Below are 17,909 nucleotides of genomic sequence, written 5' to 3' on the forward strand. Positions count from 1 at the left end.
AGAGTACAGTGGGAAAAAAACACAGCTTGAAGTAAGTGCAATTCAGTAACACTTGCATATGGCAGGCAGAAAAAAAAGGCAGAAGAGCTCGCAGCTCTGGGTATACTCATGCAAAGTACTCGTTTACTGGGTTTGCATCCATTGTAATTATCAACAATAATCTCTATAAAGCACAGGCAAAGATCACAGTGTCTACGAAAGTGTGGGTGTGTGTGTGCGTGCACACACCTTTGTGTGAGAGAAAGAAATTCTCCGCTCATATACTACTCAGTAGGACCATGTATGAACCTTACCATCAACATCCCCAGCTGAACCTGGACCACACAAAGAACATGCTAAGACTACATTAAGAAGAGTCAGGCAGAGAGGAAATGGTCCTTAAATGCCCACCACATCTCGCTTTAGGTAGGTAAGTGGCCGTGATTGTTCACAGGCCAAGAGAAGGCAGGACGTTAAGCTAAGGCGGGGAGCAGTCGCTCCGATCTCCAGGAGCCCCACGAACGCGGGACCTCTGTCAGCCTTGGACGTACCTGGGCTTTTGTAACCAGCACGCGCCAAAGCAACTTCAGGCACAGTGGTGCTGATGTCAAATCCCACTAAGCACAGAGCAGGACTGCATTTTGTATCTGTGGTGCTTGCAATCTCCCATTTTCAAACCTGCAATCAATCTTGCTAAGTAAGCCTTCACTTCACCTTATTATTATACTGTCTGGTGTCACTCGAGATAAGAGGAAAGGTAGAGCCACATATAGTCAAAAACCTTAGATAAACGTTCTTCACAGAAAGGGCGTACGAGCAAACCGGCCTGCATGCCAGCAGCCCTGCGCTTCCCAGAAAGGCTGAGGGAAGCCGGGGCTGAGCTGCCCACGCTGCCGAGCCAGGAGCAGAGCCGGCTCTCCCGGTGCTGGGCAACCGCTCGAGCGGCCAAATCAGCACCGAGCTCCTGCAAGGAGTACACTGCTGAGCATCACAATGAGGATATAAATTACAGATGTAAAATAACACTGGTGAGAAAATGTTGGCCTAAAAAAGGCTACACCCTAAAGCAGAGCAAACACAATTATCGGTCATTTTGTAAAATCAAATGTTGGGGAGGAATTATTGTAACAACAAAACACTACTGCTATTAATTATGGCAGTGCCAGTAATCTAGTTTATCAGCTTAATAGAAACAGTTAGACTATTAACCTTAAATATAAGGGTGTGTTCAGATTCTTTTTTTTTTTTTTTTTTTTTTTTAAACAAAGATTCACCAGGAAGAAACACTGAACTAGAAATTAAAAACAATCAAAAAAACCCTAAGCATGCCACAGCTTCTAAAACTCAGCTTAATTAAAGAATTATAGTGATTATTTGAAATTCTTAATTTCAAACAGTCAGAACCTTTCTTCTGCTAACACCATAGCTCTTAAAGTGAGATGTATAATATCTCTTTCAAAGTTCAGTGAACATACCTGCTCCGATTTGCCCTTGACAGCACATTTAGTTCTTTTATCTTCAGTGACCTTCCAGTGTAACTAAGGCAAAAACAAGCAACAAATAGGCAAATTCAAAGCACTTCTAATTAAATTACAAGATTTTCAGATGTTGCTTATGCAATTCTCTATCACAGAACAGATAATTCTACGAAGACTATCTGCTGCAAATGCTTTGCAGGCAACTTTCAAAGATTCAAAGCCATTCGCCCTCTGGGGAGGCCACACTTCCAAACCCATGTGCATTAAGGGAGCTCTGAACCACTGCTGCTGTCTTTTGGGGTACATCATCATGTTTCCCCTCAATTTGCTAATTAAGTTCTCCATAACCATATGCATTAGGGAAATACAACTGTAACTGTTTTAAGTACTTCTCAATTTTATTTACACTGGAGAAAAACAACCACACACACACACCCCCCAAAGGAAACATATTGGACCAATATACATTATTACACATAGGACTACAGCTCTGATAGTTATAAACACTCATAATTGAAAACCACTTTTATATGCTGGTGAAATTTCCTATCATCATCCCTGAACATTTTGTTCAAATTAAAAAAAGTCATATGAGCGTCTTTCCAAAACATTCTGGGTGGGATTCTGTGCTGTGTCTCTGAGCGTCTGCCTGTGCTCCTGAAGCAGGGAGAAACAGGAGCCCGAGGAAGACTCAAAGCAATATAACCTTGTTAGCAGACTTCTGCATGGACTAAGCTACCCCGAGGAGCCAGCGTCAGCACATCCAGAGGGCTTCTGGCAAGTAAGCTAACTTTGAACAAGCTGAATCAGGTCTCTCCGCACCGCAGCTTGCTGTACAGACACATCTAGAGACATAAAACAGAAGTTGAAACCGAACGGACAGGGCTTGCATCACATTTAATGCGTGTCTGCAGCCTGCCACTCCTGGGTTGTAGGGACAGGAGTACTCCACTATTGAGCATAACTCCAACTTCTCTTCCATTTCAGATTATATTTCTCTCTAATTTAGATTAATGGGAGATGGCCCATTCCTGATAATAAAAAACATGCCTAGGAAGCACCATAGTGGTTTATACCAAAGGTCCCTCTAGTCCACCATCCTGCCCTCAAAAAGAAAATGCCTTAGAAGGCCTATAATAACTTCCGTCTTTCCCAATTTCTCATTTCTTCCTCTCATTTGATGGCATGTTATACTTCAAACTGTCTTCTAGAAATAACACACAACCAGCACAAACCTGCAGAGTACCTTCTCTATTAGGTATTAAGTATCTAAAGTACAGTGCTACTGATATCAGAAAATGAAGTCAAAATTTGGATTATGATTTTTAAATGGAACATAGTGTATTGAAACGTATACCCACCTCATGCTGCTTTTCAGCAATATTCACCGAGTTTAATGCAAAGATCACTTCTCTGGCTCCTACATATAGAACATCTTTGTCTTCACTTAACAATAAGGTTGAATAGTTTGACACTTCTGATTCATGAAAATGTATTAGTTGGACCTCTGTTGAAATGAAAGGAAAAGAGCACCGCATGAAGAAACACAATCACTTAAGGTCAAGTTTATGGGTCATTTTTCTAAGCTGTCTAACATTCGTTTGATATCTTGAAAGCAACAAAGCTTAGTAGGGACAACACATACAACAGATGAGAGACCTCTCAGGAGCTTGATTCAGCAGCAACAGCATCTCCCATCAGCAGCATCAAAATCCTCAGTCCCCGCTTACCAGTTCAATTGCAAATGCTAAACATTTCCTCCTCTGGTCATCCCCTGTAACTCATGTCTTCCTTCCTTTTTTCTCCACTCATTAATTCCTTTTTGCTACCCTTCCATTTTACACTTCACATCCACTATCAGCTCTTTCCTCACCTTCTCCCTTCTACATATGCACCTGCTGTGGAAAATTTTAAAAAGTTACCACGTTCCTTGCACCTTCCCCAATCTCATAACAATTCCTTTACCTTACCAAAAGAAACCTCAACTTACAACCATAATATAAAGAAGACAGAGAGAAGCTAAAAGGTTTCTTTCATAGTATGTGAATAAGCTGATTTTGAAGTGCAGATTGGAGATAAAATGCACAGGGTTAGAAAGAACTAATGTGAGGGAAAACCAAGATGAAAAGGAAGCAGATAAGAGAAACAGGGAGACATGAGGAAAAATGACAGTGGAATGAGGAAGCATGCAAGCTGGAACAGAATGGTTTGGAGAAAGATGATACAAAATCATTAATATACGGAAATATTTTTTCTGCATGTACAGCCAATGTGGGAGAATTACTGAAAGCTTGGGAGATTGTATTTTGTGCAAGAAACTATCACAAGATTAATTAAACTTTTTTTCTAAAGATATAGGTAGAAAATAATCTATTATTGCTCCCAATTTTAATATTTGGTATTGAACATTTTCAACTAGGAGACTTTGGAAATATTTATTTTAAAGTTGATTTTCAAGCATGTCATTTGGAAGTCTTTCACTTGGCAGGAAAATTTTCCCCAAAAGGATGAACTCATACAACTCCATATGTTCATTCCTCCACTGAAGTAAATTGTTACTGCTATTCAAAGCAGGCTTCTCATGTTTGAACGCAAAAATCTTTACCTGACAAGAGACAGGCAGAAATAGCAGGAATGAAAGTAAATTCCATTTTTTTGGAGTAAACTGGATATAGGTCAGTGGTGAATTACATCACTAGTAGTACTACCACTAAATAGTAGCTTGCCAAATTTTAACTACACTACAACACAGGACCATCAAGGAGTTTAAGTAGGAACTAGAAGACTTGCCTAGACCATTCTTTCTGAAAAAGAGTACATCAGCATTTCGTTTATTTATACACCAATAATCAGGAAAAACATTTTCTCGAGCCATCTCATAAATCAGCTCATTGTTATTACACTCCTAATCTCCATTTATCTCTTCCTACAGTATGACTCTTCAGGATTTAACATCTTTCCTCAAGAATGTTTCTTCATACTGCCCATATACCTGGTCTGTCACAGCACACTTGGATAAGTTATGGTTGCTAAGTCCTATGAGTGGTAGAAGGAGAGGAAAAAAGACAAAACTTTTTAAAAACTGGAAAAAAAAAAAAGAAAAAAAAAATCTATGCCATGTGAAGTGGGGGGGACACACTCATGAAGAGGAGCAAGTAACTACTTTACAGTCCTTGCTCTAGAGCTCTGTTCTAGCCGAGGCTAAAATTTCAAACAGGACCCCAAGGGAATATCTGATCCTCTTTTCCTTCCTCTGTGCCACATCTGTCTTCTTTTGCTGACTGTATTACAGAAGTTATGAATATTTGCTGAAAAATCAAATATAGGGAATGTCATCTTCTGTTAAAAAAAAAAGAAAGAAAGAAAGAAAGGCTAGATTGTTTCAACTTTAGGCATTGTATAACACAGCTGGAAGAGGGTCAAATGCTTACCCTTCCTCCACTTGGTAATTTTTTTTAGTGCTCAGGAATATTTAGTGTCACTATACTTACATCTCAGTCTTAAAAAAAAAAAAAAAATCACAAAAGAATTATTAGCTAGAGAGACACATATTTCTATCTGTTCAGACTGAAAGTAAAAATAACATAATTAAAACAAAATACATATATTGTGTTCTTCCCTTGGAGCAAACATCAGCTTCAAGATCCTCCAGCTGAGAAAGTCCAATTTGAAATTCCTCCTTTAAAAAAAATCAGTTTTTCAGAACTACTTGAAGAATCTAAAGTTGTAACTGAGTGCCTAAGTAACTTTTGCATATTCAAGTCCTAAGCACTTTAGGAGTTGAGCAAAACCAGCAACAACTGACCAAACTTTCAGCAAGCAGGTTGGCACAGCGCGTGGCTGCAACAAGCTTTGAACCACGCAGAAACCCAGATACTGTAGAATGACGTACAAGACACTATTAAAGTTCTTCTTCTTACCTCTGTGTTCCCAAGTGATCCTTGGTACTGGACCAAATGCTACTGCTACTTCCACTAACAAGCCCCACACCGCACATAAAACGCCTAGAGCCATCTTAAGCGTCCCTTGCTCTCTGGCGCTCCTTGGATAACTGCAGCAGCTAGTGTCTCTTCGGCAGAAGAAATCCTAACTCCAAGCACTATTAGAGATTAGACATTTCAGGGCTTTCAAGCAGTGCTTAAGGCAGGCTGGAACAATCTTCTAAGTATGCGCTTTCAGCAGATCAATTCTTCAAGGGAACGCACATTTTCCAGGATGCTGAATAAAGAGACTGCCCACACTTTCCACAGGCTGAAGAGTTGCTGAGAAACACCACTGAGAACATTCTTCTGTTTGGTTGCAGAAATAAATGAAACTGTGGAGAGAGGAGGAGAGCAAGAAGTAGAAGAGAAAGCAGGCTGAGTATTGCCAAAAATAGCATGTTGTACGCACGGATCTTGAAATACTTCTACAGCTGTCTGCATACTTTAATTTGGATAAAAAGTAAGGAGTACATTAATTGGTGAAAATATGATTCTTAAAAATCCCACGTTACATGATAAACAGGCAATTATTGAAAGCAATCATTTTCATCTAGAACGCACAGTATAAATATTTTGAACTGTTGTTTACGTTCACTACACAGAATCCTACTCTAATTTGCATATTCTTTCTTTTAACAGTAAAAAAAAAAAAAGAAAAAAAAAATCCCACCCCTATGAAATACCCAAACCAAGATAACAAAATCACTAAGCCTACGTTCAGAGAGCTACGGACATCAGAAGTAAACTTTGTTAAAAAGCAGCACTAATTTTAAATAGCAGTTATAAAAATCTACTCCATCTCCCATTCTTGGAACCTTAGGAACAGAAGTCTCATTTTTAGCAACGTCTTTTTATGCTACTAATGCACTTGGGTTTGGGGTGGGGGAGAAAGAAAAAATAGCTAAAGAAACAAAGAGCTAACGTGCTATGTACAGAAACAAATAAAGTGAGAAAATGCTTAAATATTAGAAAAGTGCTAGACAGTCACATGAAAGTTGCTCTTTGAGCTGTCAACCCCAGGCCAAAGAAGAGAGCTGTCCTCAGTGATGATCACAAGAACATTCACTTCTTTTTGTGCCATCTTACAAGAGCTTCCACTGCCCCCATCTTCCTATAATCGCTCCTAGGTCAAGACTCTTGCAAGTATTTGCGTTAAGTATGGACTGTTCAGAGGAGAGTGCATCCATTAATCACGAGATTACTGCATTCAGATGAATATTTGGGGACCTTCATATGGCTGTACACTCAGGGAGGGAGCAAAAAGCAAGATGCCCTTTGTAGCAAAGCACAAAATGCACCAGATTGATACTGTGTTATGGCCCGAGAAACCAGTAGGATGCTACTATTAAACATGTCACGACCCAAGACAACCATAAAACCTGGAGGATCTTAAGCATGAGGGCAAGGAAAGATTGAAAAATCCTAACTAATATTTAAGAAGAGGAGCATTTAAGGAGGAGAGAAATAAAAACTAAACAGCAACTGCAGCAAGAACTTCTGCTAGGAGAAGCATGATGCTGACAGCCTCTTTGGGAAGAGCAGGTCTGGGGGTTAAGACGCAGAATCAAGGAGACTCCGGGAACTGCAGGGAGGACCGCACATCTATCTACAGGTACAACCACAGAAATAACATGACTATGTACAAGATGGACAAGTCATTATACCTCGTTTGCTAAAATATCATCAGCAAGGTTAAAAAAAAATTTTTTTGTTTCTCTGTATCTTTACTAAAAAGGACCCCAACATAAAGATAAGCTCGCTTAAGCTGAACTTGGGATTAAAACAACATTTTTTCTTTCTTTCTTTCTTTCTTTTTTCTTTTAAGCTCTAGTATCCCCTTTGGAACAGATTCAACTGTTACAATGGACCATATAAGCCATTTTGGCTTTTAAGGCATTGTATTTTTAGGAAATCTACTAGGCTCGTTTTTCTGTCTTGCATCTTTTCTGTTTATCGTTATACATAAGCAATTCCATGTTTTGCTTTCCTCATTCATCAGCGTTGCAAGGTAGCACATTCACAAATATCTTGATGTAAGCAGTTTTACAGATAAACATTTAGAGAGTGAACAATAGTTCTATGATTAAGAAAAAAGCAGTTTAGCAATTTTAGTTTAATGGAATTGTAAGGGAAAACAGCAGTTTGAAAAAAGCTTTTGGCTAGTATTTCTATATATTATTCCTTTTTTCATGCAATCCTTGAGTTACTGAAAAGACTCTTCACAGATCTTCACATAGCAAACAGTTCTCCCTTAAGTCCTCCTTTTTTAAAAAAACAAAAAGCCGAAACAAATTACACAGCACCAGTCCCAATTATAAGCAATCATCTGTGTATAATATTATATGGGAGAGGTATTCCAGAGAAGACTTCTAAAGTTCATGAAGTTTTCCAGACTTCAAAATTAAAATAGGATGAGCAAATCCACATCCTCATGATGGAAAATCTTGAGTATCCTTGTTGCCATGGTTATGTTCTTGGGCTAAATTGCCTTCCTCAGAAAAAATAAAATGACAACAAAATCTGAAACAAACTATATTACCTTTCAAAGGAGAAAAAAAAATGTCTGGCTGGGTCAGTTAGTGCTTATTTTCCTGTGTTGCTGGAGAATTTCTCTGACTACACAAAGCAGAAATCTGTCACTTCATTCCCACTGTAGAGTTTTGCAAGATGGCTCCTTTTCCATATTAAAAAGTTTGACTTACAAGAAATTGTCAACAGGGTAAAATTCTGCACATTCAAAAAGGCGACGGGACAGATCACAGTGAACATTAAGTACCAAATCGTGCAAGATCCACTATGTTCTCAACTCCCATTAGTTTAAGTAGAGATGAAAATGCACTCAGGACCTTGTCCTCTGATTTAGCCTTCAATTTAATTACTCTCCCCTCCCTGTGCTGAAAATTATCTGGAATAACTACTTCACTCACATCCTCTGGGAAGTCAACCATAATCTAATATGAACCTGTTTTATATAACACATGGGGTAGAGAAAGAGCAAGAAAAATAACAATGGCCTAATTTCCAAATTAGCTCAGCTCTGTCAGTGTTCGCTTGCTTTGATTAGATCTGAGTGCTTTGCATTTTTGAAAAGTTAGGTCTCCAAAGGCTTTAGGTTTTACTCCTAAAAACAAGCCACAATGTGCTTGAAAACAAGAACACTTAGGAAATAACACAGAAAATTTGAAGTGCTTAGTTATGATTAAATCTAATTAAACTGACAACAGGTCTACCTCTCTTTTCTGTAAAATGATAATTATCTCAGGTAAATTTAAACCTTTTTTTTTTTGATGTTTTGATGTCAATGTCTTTGACATTGTTTTTGATGATGTTTTTATAGCAATGTATTATGATGAATTGGAGCAGAACAATGCATACACTGCTTGCATGTTCTCTCCATAATGCTTGTATTAATGGTGACTAAAAAACAGTGCAACCATAGAAGAAACAATTAACAGAGCTCCTGTCAGTCTGGCAGAGCACAGCTGGAATCTCAGAGCTGTGAAGATTCCTGTGACACCAATAATTTTAGCGAACTGGCAGAAAAATAGGAAAAGAATTGAGTTTCTGCTGTCTCAGAGGAGAGAAAAATGAAATTGTTAGATAAAGAAGAAACTCAAGCTGCCTAAGTTCTATGAGAGAACAACCAATGGAAAATATTAACACAAATTATAAGAGGAGGAAGTTGGATGGAAGATCTCGACTTCTGCTGAGACAGAAAAACATCTGCCCCAACATCACCTCCTTGACCATGCATCATCTAATTATTTGGCAGATCTGTTGGAAGGAAACAGTGCCCTGGGCTGTTTTCTTCCAGAAAGATGCCCACATCCCAAAACACAAGTGCTACAATGGGAAAGCTAACAACCTTGAGAAACCAACCAGAAGACAACAGTTATCTTTCGCATCCTCCATGATGCAAAAGCAAGCTAGCATGGAGAGATATTTGGGGGTAGAAAGTTTCCTCTTTTGCAGATGCCAGTTCAGCAACTCTTATCAGCACCAAATTAATTTATTAATTATTAATAAATTGCACCATCAAATACTCTGAGGTCTATGTCCTCTCCCCCAGTCAACACGGTAAAACTGCATTCAAGTGTAATTCCTGTACACACAATAGTTATCCAAGCAATCAAAACTCTGGAACTCCAAAGTCAGGAAATGCCCAATTTTGCAACCTGATGTTGAAACCTGTATTTTTTTTTTTGTAAAGTAAATACTTATTTGCCTTGTGCAACTTCTGAATTCTGGTCTTTATTACACAAATTGCTAAATGGATGTTTATCTATCTTTGCTAAGAAGCCTTTACCTAATCTGCAAAAAATCTACACTTGAAATGCAAAAAGTCACCATATGAAAATTTACTGGCACACCCACAATACTCAGCATTAGCACTGGGATCTGCATGATACCCAAGAAACTATCGCTTGTATTAATGGAGTAGCTGCTCCCAGGCACAGTAAGCATACACGTCATCTTCCTCTCATTTATGACTACTCTTTACTCTCCCCCCCGGGTTTTCTTTTCTTGCAATCCGACCCGGCTCTGTGCTGACATTCCCATCTCTGCTTCCTCCCCCCAGACTCGCCTTCCCCTTCTCCTCCCCAACATACCCACTTTCGGTGCTCCCCACCAGCTTCCAGCCCCCAAGCCCAGCCCCCAGCCTGCCACCCCGAGGCCCTAAATCTCCATTCCTCACACATCCACACCTCGGTCTTCTCTCTTCTCTTTCCTTGGCAGCTGCAAAAGCAACACTGATTATACAAAGTGCGGCTAATGTGTGACATCCATCCCCCTGCACCACTCACATTTCACAAACCCTCATAAGACATTTGCTCAGCGCAAGCTGTTTTCATATTACTTCGAAAGACATTGTTTGAGGCCAGCGCTACGTTGGAGCTCTTCCATAACTTGGTGGTTTCTACAGCAGAGTATGCTACAGTAGAGTAGCAAGGGTCACCATTCGTACTCAGAAACTCCTGATACTCCACAGAAGACACATTTACACCATATAACATTCCACCTGCCATATAGGGACAACAAGGAGAGTTCATGCAAAAAGGTCTACAGTGTTTTAAATGCTTATAGACCTGCTTTAGCCACAGTGATTTAAATGCCAGGCAACAGAAAGCACTGAGCTGCCGCTGAAGGCAGCGGGACGTTGAAATGAGTTATAGAAACACTGAGGGAAATCACTGGTATGGCCCTGGCTGGCAGAAACACATCAGTACTCCAAATCATCTGCCCAGATAGCGGGCCTGGCCGTTTTTGATCAAGAAAATGTACAATTGACTTATATAACTGGGCCTCTCACTACCACAGAGACGTTTATCTTTTAACTCTAAGAATCCATTGCACTTCCAAATAAAGGAAAATAAAAAGGCAGAAAAAGTATGTCAAAAGAAGTACACAACTATATTATTACGAGTGATGCAAGCTCTGATGAGACTTACAACACAACTGATCACCTTCCTCTGGACTAGAAGGAGCATCTTCACATGTTTATACTTCCCTGTGTTTTCCATGAAATTACTTTCGCACCACTCAACTTTTGATGCAAACCAAATGAAGTCTGGACCTCAAAGTAAGCGTTAACTGCCTGGAAGGCATTCTCCCCTTCAGCCAGCAGAGTAAAACTGCTGAAGGTTTTCCAGACAACTTACCATGGTATTTTTAAATAAAGTATTTTAATTATGTGTTTGTAAAAGTTTTACGTTACTGCGATTAGGGATATGAAGGCCAATATGTAGAGATAGGCAAATTTTTCAAGTGAATTGCTTCCTCTGGCAGAAAAGGGTGAGGGGGTTGAATTATTCATCTGACAGAGGGCATAACTTGTAAGCTTTCCCAAAATAACTTTCTTCAAAGGCTTTCCAAAACTTTGACAGCATAGAGACCTGCTTCAAGGTTTACTGATGCCCATTTGATAACAAAAATTTATTATTCATTTCAAAAACAAAAACACACAGACGCAGAACTCCCATTGCGTGATTTTTCTCAAACCCAATTTTTTCCAATTTGCTCAAAGTTTTTGTTTCCAAAAATAGAATTTGAAGGAAAAGTGAGCAATGCTTACATTTTAAGCAATCAAAATGACACAGTAAGAAACATACAATTTACCTTAGACAACACAGCTTTATTTACATATTTATTTCAGACTCGTAGGGACAGGCAGGAAATATCCTTTGTTTTAGTTCTCATCCTTTCACAACCTCAAGCACATCGCCATTTTTAGACTGTCTCATGAAAAACATGATTTTTAAACAATTTTTTTTAAACTATTTTTTTTTTAAACTATACAGTACAAGTGAACTCATTTTTTGCCGAGGTAAATTAAAACCTCAAACTAGCAGAGCAATAGCCCTTAGTGATTGTTTAATATCAATGTAAAGCATGGGACTGTTTATATTTCAGGCTGTATTTTAAAGTTGCCAAGTGCTTACAACTTAGATGAAGCTTTTTAAAGATAATCTGATGTGGTCTTTACCTACACCACAGAGTTTGCTGGAGGATGCGTGTTAGTGCTAGAAGAGGAGAAAAATTCTGAGTAAACTTAAATTCTCAGTTCTAAGTTCTGCCTAAAATCTTTAGGTTGAAACCTTCTGTGAAGACAGAAATTGAACATTTTCTCGATCCTGCATGTTAAATGCACCACTAAGTAGTACTCATGAAACGAAGGCCTGTTTGAGAGCAGGGAGTATTTCCTAAGTTGAATGGAGCACTAGAAGAGATACTCACCTTTCCTTTTTCAAAATTTCAAAATTCCTTTTCTTTTTCTTACTGCCATGCCGGAAAAAAGCAAAGATTACAATACAGCAAATAGGAGATTAAAATCCCCATTTTTCAAATGATTATGAGTCGATTGTTATGAGTATTCTGTTAGTCTTCAACTCCAAAGAGCAACAGGAAAGAGCAAATTGGTTTGCCTCTGTTTGTCTTGTGAAGAAAAAGAAAACAAATTTTGGCCTTGGACAGCTCAGCATCTGAGCTAGCAGAAGTTGCACGCACTGCAGCTGCAGGTCGGTCCTCAGCCTAGCTGTGCAGAAGGGAACTAGACAGAAAATGTTAATGTAAAACCACATAGATGAGCAGGGGGATCCATCCACAGCTGCAACGTTTGCAGCCCCTTCTGCTAACCTGGATGTTGAGCTGTCTCAGAATCAGAATTCAAGAGCTACCCAAGAGAGGAAAGGGTCTTAAGACACTTTTCGGCCTTACCCCTGGGCTCTACCACATATTGAACCCAAATTATGACAGTGGCAGTGCTGCAGCAAGAACTGTTTAAATGACAGACTGAAAAAGTCTCTGAAATTCCAAGTCCCCTTTCCCCTACCACCTAAACATACTTTCACAGTAGAAAGTAACAGCCAGCTTTTTCCTCAGTGGGGCTCATAAGACTGAGGCTGCCATTCAAAATTATTTAAAGATGCCTACCGGCATTTAAAGATGCCTATTCTCAAAAGTACTTCTCTTTAAATCAATAAGCATGTGTGCTTTACAAAAGCTCTGCTTGGTACCTAGGAACACCTTCATACACCCAAATGTCTCTGAAAGCAAATCCAGTACCTCATACACATAACCTATATAATACGGTAGAAGGGTAATCCTGAACGGGACCTTTCAGTGGTAACTAAATAACAAGTAAACATGTAGTACATTAATAAGTAAAATAAATCCCTTTCTGATACATGTTGTGAGAACTATTCTGAAACAAAATAAAATAAAAGTCAAGCTTACCATTAAATCCTTATCTTATTTACATTTTTCCACATGAATTAAGGGCTTAGTGTTCTTGCTCAATCATACAGTCCATTTACTTGTTTCATCAACAAGCACACATCTAACACAGCTACTGAGAATGCAATAGCAAGGAAGGAATAAGTCACATTTTACAGTACCTGTCACCTCCTGGAACCTCCCACACACTTCTGGAATTGGAGAACCGTCAGAAATCCTCCTTTTCTGCAAAGAGATAATAAATGGAGCTTGACATACATTACCACACAAACCTGAAGCACAGTTTTGATATGGAAATTTTAAGAAATCCTCCCACAGAGTTTGGCTTACTCAGTTGAGTGACTGTTTCTGATAGAAACCAGAGCCGATATATTTGTATCAAACGAGTCAAGATTCTGACATTGCACTTAATATGAAAAACTATTAAGTAGTCCTGGGAAAAGGCACACACACCAGCCCTTTTCAAATTTGATTTGTTCCCTCTCTGCCAAGTTGGCCTGTAACTGCTCACTACAGAATTATTTAGTGTTTGTGTTAGTAGTACATCTTGGTAAGGATTTGGGACTCTCTTTACTCTGGGTACTGAACAGGCAAACGTTCAGACAGTTTAGACACTGGCCAATCCCACGAACAACTAGCTTATCAAATCTACATAAAGTAATGCCAAAATTCTCTAAGCGACTAACTGGTTGTACTACGCATAAGCTGGAACAAGAATGTCTGGATACTTATGATAAAACCTAGCCTATTTACGTATTTATCTTTGGTATAATCAAAGGCAATGGTGGGCCACTCTGAAGCAATCATGACCGGGCAGATGAAGCATTTATTGTAACATCATTTTAGGCAATATACTTTTAATAATGCAGATTTATAATACAAGTTATATCAATTTGTATGTAGCATGAAATAGCTTCTAATGCTCACCCCATTGATTTTAGAAGGATGTGGACTACTTGTAGGGTAGTACTTTTAATGCAAGTCACCGTAGATCAAATCTACACTCAAATCTCAGTCTAAATCTCAATTTTCACTGAAGTCAACAGTAAGAGAGTTCTCATAGATTTAAATGGGAAGAGAACGCATCTGAAAATTTCCATTCTACATCCGAAGGGTTAATTCCTGATCCAGGGGGTCAGAGTGAAAGGCTGACATGACAGAAGGCCCCAAAACACCCAGACCAGAGACACAATTATGAGAAACTGAGCTCAATATTTCGGGTCTCCAAGGCAAGAGAGAGGCTGTACAGAGTCTTTTCAGGCTATTCTCTCTGCCCTGCTCTTCAATACAGCCCATTTTGCGACTGTCAGCAAGTTAGTAGGTATTAAATAAGCCCATCAAACCCTACTTTTGCTACAGAAAAACTTTTTCTCTCCACAATTCAACATTTTGGGGGTTGAAGAGAGAGGAATCTCTAAGACTTTCCCACACCACTTTCTGGACTTGATACCCCATGGAAATCTGCTGTCAGTCTATATTATTACATACTGGATATTTTTCACAAGCACTGGAAGGTCATAAGCAGTTTATTTTTGCTGAAGAAACAATTGTCTGCCTTTCATTTTGCTTGAGAAAACAGAACAGGCAAACAGTGACTCATTCTGCAAATAGGCAGCTCTCCATAAACTAGCTCACACTGTAGCATCTCTATGGCTGTAGCTACTTAATATTTAGGTGGAAAGTTAAAATCCGTAAATATTGCTCCTTGACACAACAGGCCCGTGCTTGCTACTGTGATATTATTAACTGGAATTTTCAGATCCTAGATTGCTTCTTTACTGCTCACTGCTACAGAATAAACATTCTTTTAAACATCCAGCTTAACTGCAGGTACATTAAAAGGAAGAAAAAAAGGAAGAAAATCTCTTTCGCCTCTACTGGGCGATGTCTTCTAATAGTCTGTGAATTGTACAAGCACTTTCATTACAATAAAGCACTCACATTAAATAAATAGTTACGCAGCAGATGTCAAACTGCTCAAGCAAGCTGACAGCAAGCTTTGCAGAAAATTAACTGACCAGCAGATTTCAGCAGCTCCTAAATATGGCCTATCGCAGTGTCTTCCTTAGCCCAGGATACAAGGGCTAGATAGAGCCATTCAGATCACAGAAGTGCAAGCGTGAGTACGTGGAAACCTACTAACACCAAGAAATGAAACGGCAGCAGAAAAGCCTGGCAAGAGTTTCATTACGACAGAATGAAGCCATAAAAGATGCAGGAGCTGCAGCTGAGCTCAAAAACTTGTCTCCTAAGAGCGTTTCTTTTCTCTTTGGGACTTCCTCTTGCGAAGGGCGAAACTGCCTCCCAACTAAGTAGCGTTGTTTTTTGACATGGAAGCCCACAGATTGAGAGCCTGGTCGGAGGACAACAGAGCACAGGCGAAGGTCAGTGCGCAGCACAGGTAGATGCTTCTCCTTCGCTCACGCCTCTGTTGGCTGCCTGTCCGGGCAGCGGCAATAGTCCTCCCAGACAAGTAAAATAACGAGTCACAGCTTGCCAAAAGCTGTGTCGCCACTGCACACAGTAGGGAAGCAGGGCTCGAACGTGAAATTAATGTTCATGTAAATACTGAGAGTTCTCAGGCACCCTCCAGGTCCTCCTGTTTGACCTAAACCTCTCAGGCGAGCCTTTAAAACCGGCGTTGCGAGAACTGCCTAAAAACCCGAAACGCTGTCAGGTCTTAAGAGAGAGTAAAAATCCTGTTTCAGTGTAAACCTGGGGAAGAAAAACTGTTTCTTCTGGAAATAACTACTTGAACTTTGGTGGGGGGAAGGCCAATGAACAACAAAAAAGTTACACCATGAAAAGCTCATTATTTTGACAACTGTGACTAAGTCCTCAAAGATTAAAGAAAACACCTACTGGATTATAAATGAAAGACAGCCTGGAATATATTATGGAGAATAACATGATAGTCACCTTAAGGAAACTTTACATAAAAGAGCAGCAGTCTTTCACATATATATGTGTACATATATATATTTATTTATTTTAGAATTTTCTTCTAACCTGTCCAACACCACAACAGATTAACCTATTACAAGTACTTCTGCCTGTCAAGGAGTACCTGCATTAAAGCAACAACGACTGCACTACTTCATTCTTTGTATCAATTATCATCTGAAGCATTTCTTTAACTCCTTATTCAAGCATATACTTGCTGCAAATAAGTCCTAGAGAGTCTAAATAGGAAAAAAAAAAAGGGAGAAAGGAAATATAGAAGGAAGTTAGCTCATAAGTACATTTAAAATACACTCAGAAAATTCAATAGATTCTGGGGTAACAGAGGCAGATTTTAAGTTTGGAAATGTTAGCACTAGTACAACATCATCCACCCATCTTACCAAAACACAATTTCCAGATCAGAGATGCATTTGCTACTTTTACTTCCAGTCAGCCACAACCTATGTGCAGGCTAGTTTTCTCAGAAAGACTATTTTAAACATGCATACAGAAGCCATGGGTTAAGAATAAATAACTATGAATAACTAAACCCACACAGCGTTCTCCACAGACTACACGCTAAAGATGTTCTTGCGAATAGTCTGTATGGTTTTTGAGTTCTAACAGAAAGCAATTTAGGAAAAGGTAGCTTGTGGCTACAAAATTTAAAAACTGTAATACCTATTATCAGCACTTTATTTTAGTAACTGGGCATTTGACATTTCAAAACAATTGTTGGTTACTGTAGCAATTTCTGTAGTTCTGGCCCGTTCATGGGACTGGTCACCTTGATGATACCTACTAATCACTAGTGCAAGGAGGGATCGCAGGGGCAAGAAAAGACTGTTGAGTAACAAACACACTACAAGATTTACAGAGCAAAGCCAAAAATGTTTTCCCCTCCCATTCCCACTTGTGAAACTTTCCTTTTCACAAACACATTTTATTTCAAACAACCATTTCCTGGCCTAACAACCCCCCACCATTTTTTCAAAAGACCACATTAAAAGAGAGATTCACTTGCCTTGTGCTTTTCTGACTTTACATGAATTAGTTTTAAATTGCAGAAGAGCCCTATGGTAGTCCAAGTTTTGTACTAACAAAGTAAAATATCTTGCATCTCAAGCAATCATTTTAATCTAGCCCAAATAAGACTGGGATCTTCAGCTTTCAAATTCCTGGTCACCCTGACACTTCCCAAACCTTACAAGCGTCCTCAAAGAGGCTACCGTGGAGAGGAGGAGTCCAGCTGTGATATCAATCCCTCCAGCATTTAAGTGACAAACTATGAATAGGTAGCTTGGGTCAGCTATTACTGCCATCTGAAAATGAGGTTCCCCCACTTTTAAGGGTATTAAGAGAAACTGTATTTAAGCAACCCAACTTCCACACCACCAGGCTGGAGCATGTGTCATACTGTGTATGTATCCCTAAGCTTCTAGGAAATAAAGTCAAATCCTTTCTTCAACTTTCCTGCAATTATATTATATAAAGATCAACGCAAGAGTAACTATTTTAACAACATGTTAATTAAAAATGTACTAAATTTCTAAATTTAAATTTCTAAATCAAATGCCAATAAAAATAAAGGGCACCAGAACTATAAAATGTAAGATGAAGAGCCACAGAGCGCTAGAGAGAAGAAAGGAGGAAACAACTGCACAAAGAAAGTAGCAAATACAGCTTCAGAGTCAACTTTTTAAACCACTGCTTTATAAACATGTAAAATTTGTGTGTACAGATACATTAGGGAAGCAGAAGCTCTTTCAGATGAACTATCAGAATATTTTAT

At 39.0% G+C, this 17,909-nt stretch overlaps 1 protein-coding gene across 8 annotated transcripts in view; it reads right to left on the bottom strand.

Annotated features, from left to right (window-relative positions):
• The window catches only part of LOC135323468 (semaphorin-4D-like), a 104,356-nt gene that overhangs the window by 32,477 nt on the left and 53,970 nt on the right, over positions 1–17,909 (bottom strand). For all 8 annotated transcript variants that reach the window (XM_064499821.1, XM_064499820.1, XM_064499819.1 and 5 more), the window contains exons 3-6: positions 13,336–13,399; positions 5,378–5,772; positions 2,819–2,964; positions 1,455–1,517 (exon numbers count right to left, since the gene is read on the bottom strand). In XM_064499821.1, coding sequence (XP_064355891.1) covers positions 1,455–1,517; positions 2,819–2,964; positions 5,378–5,471 — 303 coding nt within the window. In that variant the 5' untranslated portion in view covers positions 5,472–5,772; positions 13,336–13,399. The remainder of the gene's footprint in view (positions 1–1,454; positions 1,518–2,818; positions 2,965–5,377; positions 5,773–13,335; positions 13,400–17,909) is intronic.

This window comes from Dromaius novaehollandiae, chromosome W, assembly GCF_036370855.1.
Source record: "Dromaius novaehollandiae isolate bDroNov1 chromosome W, bDroNov1.hap1, whole genome shotgun sequence".
Classification (NCBI taxonomy): Eukaryota; Metazoa; Chordata; class Aves; order Casuariiformes; family Dromaiidae; genus Dromaius; species Dromaius novaehollandiae.